This window comes from Linepithema humile, chromosome 7, assembly GCF_040581485.1.
Source record: "Linepithema humile isolate Giens D197 chromosome 7, Lhum_UNIL_v1.0, whole genome shotgun sequence".
NCBI lineage: Eukaryota > Metazoa > Arthropoda > Insecta > Hymenoptera > Formicidae > Linepithema > Linepithema humile.
In genome coordinates, this window is record NC_090134.1 from 14,218,349 (window position 1) to 14,232,419 (window position 14,071).

At 31.3% G+C, this 14,071-nt stretch overlaps 2 protein-coding genes across 4 annotated transcripts; both read right to left on the minus strand.

The window, feature by feature from the left end:
• Positions 1-1,217: 1,217 nt before the first annotated feature.
• On the minus strand, positions 1,218-9,673 carry LOC137001260 (A disintegrin and metalloproteinase with thrombospondin motifs 19-like). 3 transcript variants are annotated; one of them, XM_067359816.1, is made up of 7 exons: positions 6,200-9,673; positions 5,900-6,112; positions 5,043-5,776; positions 4,124-4,810; positions 3,208-3,881; positions 2,626-2,999; positions 1,218-2,566 (listed from the first exon to the last, which is right to left on the minus strand). In XM_067359816.1, the coding sequence occupies exons 5-7, from the start codon at positions 3,477-3,479 to the stop codon at positions 1,965-1,967; spliced, it is 1,248 nt and encodes a 415-aa protein (XP_067215917.1). In that variant the 5' UTR covers positions 3,480-3,881; positions 4,124-4,810; positions 5,043-5,776; positions 5,900-6,112; positions 6,200-9,673; the 3' UTR covers positions 1,218-1,964. The 3 variants fall into 3 exon arrangements, with proteins under 3 accessions (XP_067215917.1, XP_067215915.1, XP_067215916.1); XM_067359814.1 differs by lacking the exon at positions 1,218-2,566 and having other exon boundaries at positions 2,793-2,999; positions 6,200-9,660; XM_067359815.1 differs by lacking the exon at positions 1,218-2,566 and having other exon boundaries at positions 2,793-3,041; positions 6,200-9,660.
• Positions 9,674-9,913: 240 nt separating this feature from the next.
• LOC137001261 (uncharacterized) lies at positions 9,914-13,767 on the minus strand. The gene is made up of 2 exons (XM_067359817.1): positions 13,419-13,767; positions 9,914-13,311 (listed from the first exon to the last, which is right to left on the minus strand). Exons 1-2 carry the CDS (start codon positions 13,630-13,632, stop codon positions 12,755-12,757), a joined length of 771 nt encoding a protein of 256 aa, XP_067215918.1. The 5' UTR covers positions 13,633-13,767; the 3' UTR covers positions 9,914-12,754.
• Between the last annotated feature and the right edge of the window lie 304 nt (positions 13,768-14,071).

The window sequence follows — 14,071 nt, forward strand, 5'->3', positions numbered from 1 at the left end:
TATGTTAATGATATTAAAATAAAACAACATAATCTTTAATATTAAATTATTAAATTTAATAATCAACTTTTTTGATAGTAAATTTGACATATTATTGTAATGTGCGAAAAACTAAAAATGCAAGAAATAGTTGAATTTTACAATATACCTTACTTAAGAAAATATATAGAAAAATACATTATATCTACAATAATAGACTGGAAATATATATCTAAATATATAAAACTACAAGAACAATTTATCAAAGGATTTCAAGATCAGTTAGATTGGGATCTTATATCTATATATCAAAATCTTACAGAAAATATAATTAGAAAATTTAATAATAAAGTAAATTGGACATATATAGTAAAACATCAGACATTATCAGAAAATTTTATCAGAGAATTCGAAAAAATATTTAATCATAAAGTATATTGGACGTTTATATCTAAACGCCAAAAATTATCGGAAGATTTTATCAGAGAATTTAACGACAGAGTCAATTGGGAACTAACATCTAAATACCAAAATTTATCAGAAAATTTTATCAGAGAATTTAATGATACTGTAGATTGGAAATGTATATCAGAATACCAAGAATTATCGGAGGATTTCATCAGAGAGTTCGAGAACAGAGTCGATTGGAACCTCGTATCTATGCATCAAAAACTATCGGAGAATTTCATTAGAGAATTTAACGACAGAGTCGATTGGGAACGTACATCTAGACATCAAAAACTATCGGAGAATTTCATTAGAGAATTTTGTGACAAAGTTGACTGGAAATCAATATCTAGATATCAAAAACTATCAGAAGATTTTGTTGTAAATTTTAAGAACAAGATTAATCTTGATTATATATCTGTATACCAAAAACTATCTGAGGATTTCATCAGAGAATTCGAGGACGAAATTGATTGGGAATTAATATCAGAATACCAAAAACTATCTGAGGATTTCATCCGAGAGTTCGAGGACAGAGTGGATTGGGATTATACAGGGTGTCTGGCAATAATCGCCCCACCGGTCATATACAGGTAGAGGAGGTCAAATCGAGTAGAAAAGTCCTTTACCATTTTTTAATTTTCATAATAAGTACTGAGTAATTAACGAAAAAAGATCGGCGAATCCGCGCGAGTAAAGCGCGCGCGGTGAGAAGGACATCCCACTGCTATGCGATCACTAGGCGCGCGATAAAGCGTTGGGAGGAGCGCTCTACAAATGACAATGGCAACATACGAGCGGCGCGTAACGCTAGATCCTTGTGTCCTAGTGATCGTGTAGCAGTGGGACGTCCTTCTCACCGCGCGCGCTTTACTCGCGCGGATTCGCCGATCTTTTTTCGTTAATTACTCAGTACTTATTATGAAAATTAAAAAATGGTAAAGGACTTTTCTACTCGATTTGACCTCCTCTACCTGTATATGACCGGTGGGGCGATTATTGCCAGACACCCTGTATATATTTTAATAGTTCGTTATAAAATTCATGAGGTTTGAACATTAAGTAATCGATGTTTTTATGAAAGAACAACCAACTTATAATTCGATAACGCTACTTCTAATGCGCTTGGTTGCATTAGCCGTAGTTGTAACGGCGCACTTGATGAGGAATAAAACACAGGTACTAATGACGAATATAGATACAGATGCTAAATTAATTTGGAACACTTATTTAAAATTATATTCTTTTTTCATAAATATGTAAATTTATAACTATTAATTTGTTTTCCTTCTGCAATCATAACAATGTAATTGATAGAATTTATTTTTTATGTTGATAATGTTACGTATTTTTTATAAATTTGATTTTTGTAACAAAAAATAGATTTCTTACGTAAAATAAAAAGTAACATCGCTTGTTCAACGGGCTCTAGAATTGATGCTTAACAAATTGTAAATGATTTCAAATTGATTTATGCGTATTTGCAATTTTATTTTTTCTTAAATCCTACTCTACACATATCAAGAAGCTCTCGACAATTATTCTTGGATTGAGTAGTTTTTCGGTAGACAGTAATGCTGGAGGCAGTAATAATTCTGGCCATCTTCGTAGTGACACCGTGTCCCATCTGGAAAGTATGGGTCGATATCTAAGTCGAGCATTTCCAGGCGTACCACATATTCATATTGCTTTTTTGCAGCAGATACAATTCGTCGGCAATATACGGTACAGGCTATCCACGGTTTCGTCTTATCATGAATGACCTTCCATCCCGGCCCATTTTCTGGATCATAGTTGAAATATTTTCCGCCTCCCTTTTTCACCTTTAAATTGTATTCGGTGCATTTTATGGTAGCATATTCGGTAATTCTTTTGCGTTTTCCAGTGCAAAGTCTTGAGTCATTGCAAAGAACCACGTCGTAATATGGTCCATTACAACTAGCCGTTTTGTAAGTACCATGTGTGCAAAAACGTCGTTTGATTACCACGCCTTTGGATTGCGTCAAGCAACTGCTTTTACAGGAATCTTCTTTCCATTCACTCCAATTATTGTCTTCACAATACGGAAAAATGTATGGTGGTTCGATAACGGCCACGCATTCTCCGCCGCGACATTCTTTCTCGAGTGCACAACGTGTTCCTAAAAAAAATTTAGTTCAAAACTTTAGATTGAACTCCTTAATTACAAAAAAGACATACCATCCAACGCAGGTCCGGCAAAGAAATACTCATTTTTGCGAGGCGTTTCGCATTGTAAGACTTGACATATATCATGCAACGTGACTACGTTTGCATCTTTGTCGCGTAAAAATAATTCACATTGCTCTTTGGCGGTCCATTCTCTTCCTGGCAAATCGTGATAACGCGAATGGCCCAGTGCATATGGATTTTCGGTCTCTTCTCGTCTTGTATGATCGAGAAGACACGGTTTTCTTTTCCTGAGATTTTTTGTAATGTTACGACTACACTCGGACCATGTTACTTGTCCCCGCAAATATTGAAAATCTGTCATTATGTATCTGCTTTTCGCACACGTCGAATTGATGAAGTCATTATCGTGTTTCATTCCTAATCTTTTGAACAATTAAATTATTACTTTCGAAAATATGCCTTATCTGCAATATTTTTAAATACTTTGTAATTACTAAGAAGTTTTACACCTTAAAAAACTATATCTCTTTAAAACTCTGAGTAGTTTTATCTTATAATTGAACAAATATGAAAATTTTTCTAATAAATATTATATACTTAATTTGTATAAAAAAGTATACATAAACTTACAGATGGCCGATTTCATGAGCAGCAGCACGAGACGTCGCAAAACCCGAGACTGCGTTAGGACCGGTAGAACTGATTTCTACTAAAGCGCACAATAAAATCTCGGTACACGAGTAATTGACGAAAGAACTTCCTACAACACTATAATGCTTTCGTTCCTTTTCTGACTCATATAGATTTATTCCGGTCAGGTAAAGGCCAATGTCCCACTGAAGCGAATCAATCCCGTCTTTAGGATACAAAAAATTCAAGTAATCGCAGAATGAATTGATCATCTTTGTATGGTTACCGTCGAAGTAGACAAATTTGATAGCTGTTTATCCATTATTACCAACTTTACCAATGAAATATCAACAAGAACACCAAAACTTGAATGATGCAACAAAGCTTGAATTTGGTTCACGTATGCTAGTATCATATCGCGTAACTTATCCTCATCATTGTCCAGAATAGGCATGTACATATGATATGCTGCTTCGTCGAAAAAAACGGCAAGTTCTATGATCAATTTCTTTTGCGTATTATCAATGTTTTCCTTTTTAAAGTTCATCCTTTTTGCTTGATCCCTAAGACATGTTTTTCTTTCCCATAGTGTTTCCATTTCATTACGATTATACTCGGGCCATGTTATATTCCTTTCCAAATTGCTAGAACTTTGCTCTGGTATTAATCCTAAACTGTAAAACAGATAAATTATTAATTTTAAGTATATGCCTTACTTTGCATTGTTTAATTAAAATATTCTTAAATATCTTTTAGTTTATTAATAGTTTATATAACAAACAATTAAAGAATGAAATTTTTTTAAAATGATTGTTTACTTGTTGATTTTATTGTACAATTCTACAATTAAATAAATTCCATTATATAATGTTATTTATTTTCAATTTATACGTAAAACTAGTTCTTAAAAACTTACAGCTCTCCGATCATCTTAATAGCAGTAAGAGGGTATTCGACTTCAGATTTGTCACGGAATTCTGCTATCGCGCATGAGAGAAGCGGCTTACATACGCTATCGAAGTAAGTATATCCTGTAATCTGAAAATTCTTCTCATCTCTGTCATGCATTTTAAATTTTACCATAACATTTTCATAAAGTTTTATTCCGGTTAAGTAAAGGGCAATATCCCAGTGATGCGGATTATTATCGTTCGGAAAATTTAGAGAATCCGCGTATGTGCAGAACGAAAAGAGCAATTCGCCAGCATTGCCGTCAGAAATTGGCAAATTTGACGGCTGTTCTCTCAGCATAATTAAACGTATTAACGTAATATTCATAAAAACATCCAAACTCGGACGATTAAAGGCAGCCTGGATGCGATTCACGTACGCTAATATAATATTGTGTAACTTATCCTCATCATTGTCCAAAATAGACATGGACTTATTATATGCTGCTTCGTCGATAAAAACGGCAAGTTCTATGGTTAAGTTCTGTCCCGCATTGTCATTATTGATGTTTTCCGGTTTGGAAATCATTGTTTTTGCTTGATCTCTAAGACACGTTTTTGTTTCCCAGAGTTTTTCAATTTTGTTACTATTCTTAGACCATGTTACGTACTTTTGCGAATCGCTAGAACTTTGCTCTTGTGTTAATCCTAAACTGTTGATCAGATAAATTATTAATTTTAAATATATGTTTTACTTTGCATTATTTGATTGAAATATTCGTATTTATCTTATGATTTAGTTAACATGGTAAACAATTAAAGAATAAATTTTTTTAATAATAACTGTTTACTTGTTGATTTTATTGTGCAATTGTACAATTAAATAAATTTTATTATAAAATGTAATTTATTCTCTATACGTAAAACTAATATACAAAAACTTACAGATTTCCGATCTTATAAATAGCTTCAAGAGATGATGTGATTTCAGATGAATCACGGAATTCTACTATTGCGCAAGATAAAAGCGGATTGCATGCGCCATCTTGGTAGGTTCTTCCCTTAATATCATAATTCTTTTCGGTTCTATAATACGGTTGCAATACGTGAATATATTCATAAAGATTTATTCCGGTTAAGTAAAGGCCAATGTCCCAGTGACGCGGATCATTATCGTCCGAAGGATTAAGAAAATTCACGTATGTGCAAAAAGAATTGAGCAATTCTTTAGCGTCGCCATCAGAAATTGGCAAATTTAACTGCTGTTCTTTCAGATATTTTAAACTTATTAACGTAATATTGAAAAAGGCATTCAAACTCGGACGACTGAAAGCATTTTGGATACGATTTACATAGTCTAATATCATATTGTGTAACTTATCCTTATCATTGTTCAAAATTGACATGGACGTATTATATGCTGCTTCGTCATAGAAAACGGCAAGTTCCACAGTTAAATTTTATTGCGCATTGCGCACGTGACGTCGCTTTAGTTTAAACATGTCCCAGTGGTAAAGACTTGAATCAGCAAAATATTCCATTGATTTTTTAATAACATAAGGTTTGCCAAGTGAAAGATTAGATTGTCCTCTAAAATCGTAGATTAAACACATAGGCATGAAATCGTTCCGCAAAGGCTGTATCTCTAACGTGTTGTTCTCCACAAAAACAAATCCTTCCTGCTTTTAAAAAGATATATTTATTCTTTATGTGTCATTGTATATAAAACGAAAAATAATAAAGGTCACAAGTAATCACATAAAAATTTAAAAACTGTTTGTTTTTCATGTGATATTACTGACCAATCCATGTTCATGACAAAAGTTAATAACCGCAGAGCTGATATGATCTTCATGATAATAAAAGCAATGACTTGATACGTTTAATTTAAACAATTTCTCTGTCACGCCTTTCGCATTATATTTCCATTCTTTGAACGCAGGCGATACAATTCGATCACTTCTACGCAGATTCAGTTGAATCAATCGTCCGAAAACTTTCAGTGTTATTGGTATCTGTAATTTGAATGACAATTAAAAAAGAAATTTGATAATTCTCGAATAACGAGCAACAAATAGAATTATACTGTAAAACGCACGTACCTTTATTGCGCCTGTCGGATTCGATGCCGGCAGTAATATTGTTTCAATATCATGCGTAATTTGCGCGTACGTTTCATTTAGTAAAATTATTATCATATATTTCAATAAAAAAAACATTTTATTTTCTTAAGTTCTCGTTCAATTTCAAACTATTAAACTATTAATCAAATAATTTATATACTCGCACTAGCACTGTCGCGTTCGTTATACTTGATATGATCACGAATGAAACCCGAACTGGCGTATGAGGAATATTTTTCGTGTAGTGTGACACCTATTGTATATTCTCTCTTTGCTACATGTATATGTATAAATATTTATGTTTTTAAATCCAAACGTTTAAATGTAGTATTTACGATGACGGTATAAAATGTAGGTTTATAAAATGTAATTTATCACTAATATGTATAATATGTAACATTGATCGGAAACGTAAAAGTTTAATTTTTATTAATTTGATTTCAAAATGTTGATAATTATTGTTGGTATATAAAATTGTCGTTTATGCGTATTCGTAATATCTTGTAAGTTACGTTAAAATTCAGGATCAATAGAAATCAAAGAAAAGAAACAATTAAATAAATATATACATATTGCAACAGACATTGTTAAGAATTAATATTTTTATACAATTATTCTGTCGAATAAAATTTGTTGGTAAAAAATATTAAAAGTTAAAAATATATATTGAGTAGTAATATTCAGTTAATAAATATATCGAAATCAATTATTTGTAACATCATTCTAACGTAATGTAAATTTAACAATGTGACACGCTCATAAGTGCAATAAGAGATTCTTTATTGGCAATGAATAATTTGAGAAATATCCAATCATGTGATACGTTGTACAATACAATTATAAATATATATACAAGTATAACTATAGAGAAAGCAACACTTTGTTTAAGTAATATACATATATATTTAAGTAGTATATTCTAAATTTCACGAGATTTAAAGTTTACGTAGTCGATCTTCTTATGGAAGAAGAATCTACTAATTAATTCGATAGCAACATGTAATGCATTGGCTGTAACTGTAACGGCGCGTCCGACGAAGAAGGAAAGCAGGTACCAATGACGAAAATCGATTCAGATGCTTAATTAATTCTGAGCATTGATTTATCATTATATTTTTTTCAAATCCCTGTCAACTAACAAATATTTATTTTTTTCTTTATGCAATTACTAACTATTAAGTTATTTGGATTTTGGATGGAATTTTTCATGTCGATAATTCGACGTATTTCTTCTCGTATAAATTTACTATATGCTAACAAAAAATGGATTTATTGCTTAAAATAGAAAGTAACGACGATAATTTAATGGATCCTAGATTTTATACTGAACAAATACTAAACATTTCTAAATTGAATTACTTTTGTTTTGCAATTTTATTTTTTCTTAGATCCTTGCCCACACATGTCGAGAAGCTTTCGGTAATTATTCTTCGATTGAATTGTTTTCCGGCAGACAATAATGCTGGCGGCAATAATAATTTTGCCCATCTTTCTCGTGACACCACGTTCCATCTGGAAAGTATGGTTCGATTTTTAAGTCGAGCATTTCCTGGCGTGGTGCATAGGAAAAAAACAGACTGTAATTAGCAGATATTTCTTCTTCACGTAGGCAGTGTATGGTACAGGCTCTCCACGGTTCCTCGACGACATGGGAGGCCTGCTTTCCTGGCTGACCCTAACGGTTCGTACTTGAAATATTCTTTGCCCTGTCTTTTTATTTTTAGGCTAAGTTCAGTACATTTTAGAGCAGTATATTCGGCAATCGTAAAGCGTTCTTCAGTGCAAAGGCTGGAGTCATTACACAGAACCACGTCGTAATATGGCCCATCACAACTAGCCGTTTTGTAAATACCATGTTTGCAAAAACGTCGTTTGATTACCACGCCTTTAGATTTCGTCAAGCAATTGCTTTTACAAGAGTCTTCTTTCCATTCACTCCAATTATCGTCTTCACAATACGAAAAAATGTATGGTGGTGTGATAACGGCCATGCATTCTCCGCCGCGACATTCCTTTCCGAGTGCACAATTAGTTTCTGAAAAAAATTTAGTTCAAAATTTTAATTAAAGTTTTTAATTACAAAAAAGACATACCATCCAACGCAGGTTCCGCGAAGAAATTCCTATTTCTGTCAGGCGTTTCGCATTGTAAGACTTGACATACATCATGCAACGTGACTACGTTTGCATCTTTGTCGCGTAAAAATAATTCACATTGTGCTTTGGCAGTCCATTCCCTTCCAGGTAAATCGTGATAACGTGAATGGCCCAGTACATATGGATCATCGGTCTCTTCTCGTCTCGTGTGATCAAAAAGACACGGTTTTTCTTTCCACAGATTTTTCGTAATGTTACGACTACATGCGGACCATCACTGCAAATCCAAGTGTGTAAAAAATACACACTTAAAGTGTGTAAAATCATGTAGTCACTTATTACGCATTTGTACGCGTGTTATTTTTTTACACGTTTTATCTGTGTAATTTTACACAGTTAAATGCGTATTTTTCACACGCTTACACATTAAATTATATATTTAAAATGTGTAATTTTTTGATATTAGAAATAGGTCACTTATTGTCGTTATAATTTATAAAAACATAATAATTTTTTATAAATTATAACGACAATAGGTGTATTCCTAATATCAAAAAATTACACATTTTAAATATATAACTTAATGTGTTAATTGATTAATTATTTATTATTAATTTTGTAAATTAATAACAGTTATTAATTTTTATAAATTATTTATTTAATATCTTTGGATTATATATATATATAATGTCTTTTATATGTTATATGTATGTAAAATTACAATATATAAAGAACATCTGAAAACAAATTCTTTCACATAATATAGAAAAAAAGAAAACAAAAAAAAACAATACTGTTTGTTATGATCTTATCGTACACACAAGAATGACTTAGATTTTTTATTGTAGTCTTTGGTAAAAAAATTAATGGTAAATGAAGAATAAGCAATAATATATATAATATGGTAACTCATAAGTTAAGAGGTATTCTGTGAGTTATCTATAGTGCCTAAATCTTTTAAAATATTATCGCGAGAACGAATAAACTTTTGAATAGTAGTAGTAGTAGTTGGCAGCGGAGACTTCAAAAGCTCATAACTTATAAAATTTAAAACATTTACATAAGCTGCCGGAAATTTCCTGTTCCACACATAGTAAGAAGCAAACAATCCAGCGATAATTTTTTCTATTGTAGGTTGAGGAATTTGTGTTTTTATTTCAGCATCTGCTATCAAGTAGGCAATTATAATATCTTGACCATCTGTGTACATAACTACACGAGGTGCATTGCCTTCATTTGTAGTTAAATTATTTATATCTCCCAATACCTGAGAACAAATTTGTTTAAAGTTAAATATTTTATTAAATAATTATTTTTCATAAAAAAAAGCATAACAGTAATCAATATTATATATAATCAATACTAACGTCTTTTACAGTAAATAAAGCAGGAAAGTTTTTGTTTCTCTTTGTGAGATCAGCACATAAATTTTGCATGATAAAGACTTTATTATTATTAGTTTGGTTTGGTTTTTTTATTAAGTAATATTTCGTCAATTTCTCAATCATTTTTTCAATTTTGTCAAACAGCGCTTTTTCTGTAATATTTTTTAACTCTAAAAATTCCGAAAGTATCTGTACACAATAATAGAAAAAAGTATATAAATAAATAATATTCAATTAAGAATTTGATAAATAAATATATGTTATACAAAACATACCAGCTCATAATTGTTTAATTGAGGATACTTATGCACAATGTCAACTATTCGTTTCGCTTCATCAATCCATGGCCTTCGATGAGATATTGTTATCTTGAGGAGATGCTTCATGTGAGAAATGTTTTTGTTTCCAACACATTTTTTCTCTAGTTCTTTTAAAGCATTTTGTATATCTGTGTTGGTAACATAATCGGTCGCTCTATAAACAAAATTTTTTTAATTATATTATGTATTATTTTTTGTCTCAAATTTATTAATGTAAAATATGTAATTATTTTCTAACCGATCAACATTTTTAGCAATACTAGCTTGAACAATTACAAATAGAATTTCTCCCTCCTCATCTTTCTTTCTCTTTTGAGATTGTCGTTTTTCTAGCGCCCGATGATTCCTAATCCAAACACTTAATTGACTTTTGACTAGGGTCTATATAAAAGAAAAGATGGATATATTTAAAATACAGAAACAAAATATTTTAAAAATATAACAAAAAGAAGATTGCAAAAGTCATGATGGAAAAAATAAGTATATATATTACACAGCCACCACCGATATCTGCAAGTGCAGGATAAGCTGCAACAATACTTTGAGCAAAATTTTGATAATCCGACTTTGTCGGCCACTGATTTGTCACATAAGACAAATGTGCAGCCCAGAATGCTATAAAGTTCTTCTGAGCCTTTAATAATCCAATATCGTCCAATTTTTTTTGCAAATCTGATGTAATAGATGGTAAAATTATTGGATGACGAATGGAACCAGGTCCTGTCACTTGTGGCTTTACTGAATGTATCATGTTGTCTTCAGTTTTAGATCGTTTTGAACTGCTTGGACAATCGATTAGAAGCTTATCTACTTTTTCCTTTTCATTTTCTTCTTTTATATCCTAATTAAATTTTATACCAAATTTGAATTTATAAGCAAAAAGTAAATATATATAATCTGATTTTTATGATAAGATTTTATTACAACTTACCGAGTAGCAGGCTGATTGTTGAATATCTACTAGATTAGACGAACTATTACCATCATCAATAGGCTCTGTATATAATATTTTTACGATAGACTCATTATCTTTATGAACGGAAGAAAAAGAGTCTATTAATTCTGTTGTAGTGTTTGCACGCACTGGTATCAGTAGCACTGTAATCTCACTTTTGTCAGCAACTTCGTCGTTGTCTTCCAAATCACACAATTTGTTATCTCGATCTGGATCAGGTTTTTGTAAAATTATCATTTTTTGTTGCAGCATCATATTAAGGACATTGTCAGTTTTACTGGCTTCCTTCAGTTTGCGTCGGATAATCTCAATTTCTGATGTGTTTTCTTCAGGCATAAACTTAATGCATTTGCAACGGCCTTCAATTAAACAATATACTTTTTTTTCCATTGTCAATCTAATCGATTTTTTCTTAAAATTTGCGAATAATGAATTTCTCTGTGATATTTCTGTAATATTGAAATCTGTGATATTTTGTACAACGTATGATCCACACACGATTTACGCCCAGTCGAAACAATTGATGAAACAATCGAAGTCCGATGCCACAATCAACTGTTGCTAAACGGAATGGTTTTTTCGCGCACGCGCTTGGAAATCGTACATAATTATTAAAATTTAGCGAAAATTCTCGTATACAATACCAATTCTATATAAAGATGGAAAATTATGAGAATGGAAATACATTTCAGTGTGACATGTGTTTGTTCAAATGTATTTCGTATTATCGATTAATGCAACATTACATTCGCAATCATAAACAAGACCCATACTTCAGGATTACATGTGTTCAACCTGGTTGCGGTGCTACATTTAAGAAATGGAAATCTTTTCGCCAGCATTTATTTAGAAAACATCCTACTGCATCTCCCACTTTAAATGAGATAACCCAGCAAATTGAAGATGAAAATCAGTTAAGTCATGCCAGTATAATACATGATGAATCATTTGAAGGTAAGAAATGTAACTTTGAAATCTCCATAATTTGATTAATTATTATTTATCATTGTTTTTATATTAACATAATATCAAGAATAGCTTCTTCACATTAAATTAATAAATTATATACAAGATATTGAAAATGCTTACTCTTATTTCAATGATTGTTATTGTGATTACTATTATTATATCTTTAGCTTTGAGAATTATTAGAGATTTAAATATTTTAGTATCATTCTATATGTTTTTAATTTTTGTCACTTACAAGGGAACGTTCACAAGTGTCCCCCCCCCCGATTTGATTCTCCTTGAAATATGTTGTAAAACATACAATTTGAGGAGACACGTATTTTTTTATAGCTGCCCTATCTCAAATTTAAGGGGTGAAACACCCCTTTGAAAAAAAACGGTTTTTTTCTTTGTGTGTAACTATCGCCAAAACCGTAGGAGATATAAAAAAATGTTTCAAATAGAAGTTGTAGGGCTTGTAATGGGCTATATAACTGTGTAGTTGGATTTTCAAAAAATGTTATTTTTTTTAATTTACCCCCACCCCTTGTTATTATTTTTTCGAATTTCAAAATTTTTGACAAAAGTTGTAGCATTTTTTACGCTGATATCAACCATATATGATTTTATTATGTTCCGAAATTGCATCTTTCAAAAATGAGTCATCAAGTATCACATTATATGTGTCGCGCTGCATGACGCATCGTTTATATCGCACTTGTGTTGTGCAATAGTCGCAAAATAAATATAAAAATGACATACAATATGTTATCATATATTTGAGGAAGAAAAGTTTACTAAAATTGTTATTAAAGCTATATATATTAAATTTAGTCACACCCGTTATAGATGTTACAATAATGATACTCTATAAAAAAATGTTTTAAACATAATGATTTTCCGCACCAAGAACATTGTATTACAGCTATATCATTGCAATCTTCAATGTCACATGTGCTTGATGTTTGTTCAAAACTAAATTCTACTGGATTTTTAAATGTTTCTGGTCTTTCATTCGTATATCCACTTTTAAACCATGAATATTTAAATAAATTTTGATATCGAGGAGATGATAACTGATTGTGTATTAAAGATTGCAATTTTATAATATTATTTCGCTGATGTAAATTTATATCATAATTCAATAATAAAACAGTATCCGAAAATCTTCTTGCAAAGTTTTTCCAGATTCTAAACCCGTAAACATCCAACGGCTGTATTTTTCCTGTAGTTCCTTTCGGTATTACCATAGTAGTAACTTGTTTTTCCATTGGTGTTAAATCAGTAACAATTGCTGGACATTGCCCGCTCCATGAATCCATAAGAAGAACACTATCGCGGCCTACATTTGGAAAATAAGCTTCTTCCAACCATTTTTTAAAATGATCTATAAAATAGAAAGAAAAGTGTGAATAATAATTATAATTATAATAATATTTTTATATAAGATTAAAATATATTATAAGATATAAAAAGCTAAAATTTATCTCATACCTGATGTCATTTTACCGGATTTCGAAGCAGTTACAATAACATTTGATGCTCTGAATAAATTTTCTTGTACTCTAGGCCCAAAAGTACCACTATGTTCTTGTAATACGATAAACAAAGGTGACAGTAATTTTCCATCACAAGAAATTGTTGGTTGAATAGTGTACGAATGTGTAGTTGATGATACTGACTGCACCACACGGTCTATTGTCTTCATTCCTTGGTCAGATAGTGATCTTCCAGAGTGGATTTCTAATTGAAATCCACTTTGATCTGTATTATATACATTTTCCAATCCAAATCGTTCAATGAGAGGTTTTACTACGGTTACAAAATTTTCGGCTTCTCTTTGTATATTATGAGAATCTTCTAACGTTTTTCTTGTAATGAATTTTGTTATTTTTCTGGACACAATTCGATGAGACTTTTTAAATCGTAATAGCCAACTAGGAGATGCTTGAAATACAGGATCTAAATCTCCTATTTCTCTTTGAGCTTCCAAGGCCCATCTTTTTATATCAACATCATGAATTATTAGTCCTGTCTGCACAGCTACATTAAATTTATCATGAGTAGCTTTGGAAATATGAGATAATTTTTCAAGACGATTTCCACCGTGCTCTAACTGTTCTTCTCATCGCCTCAATTGACGTACA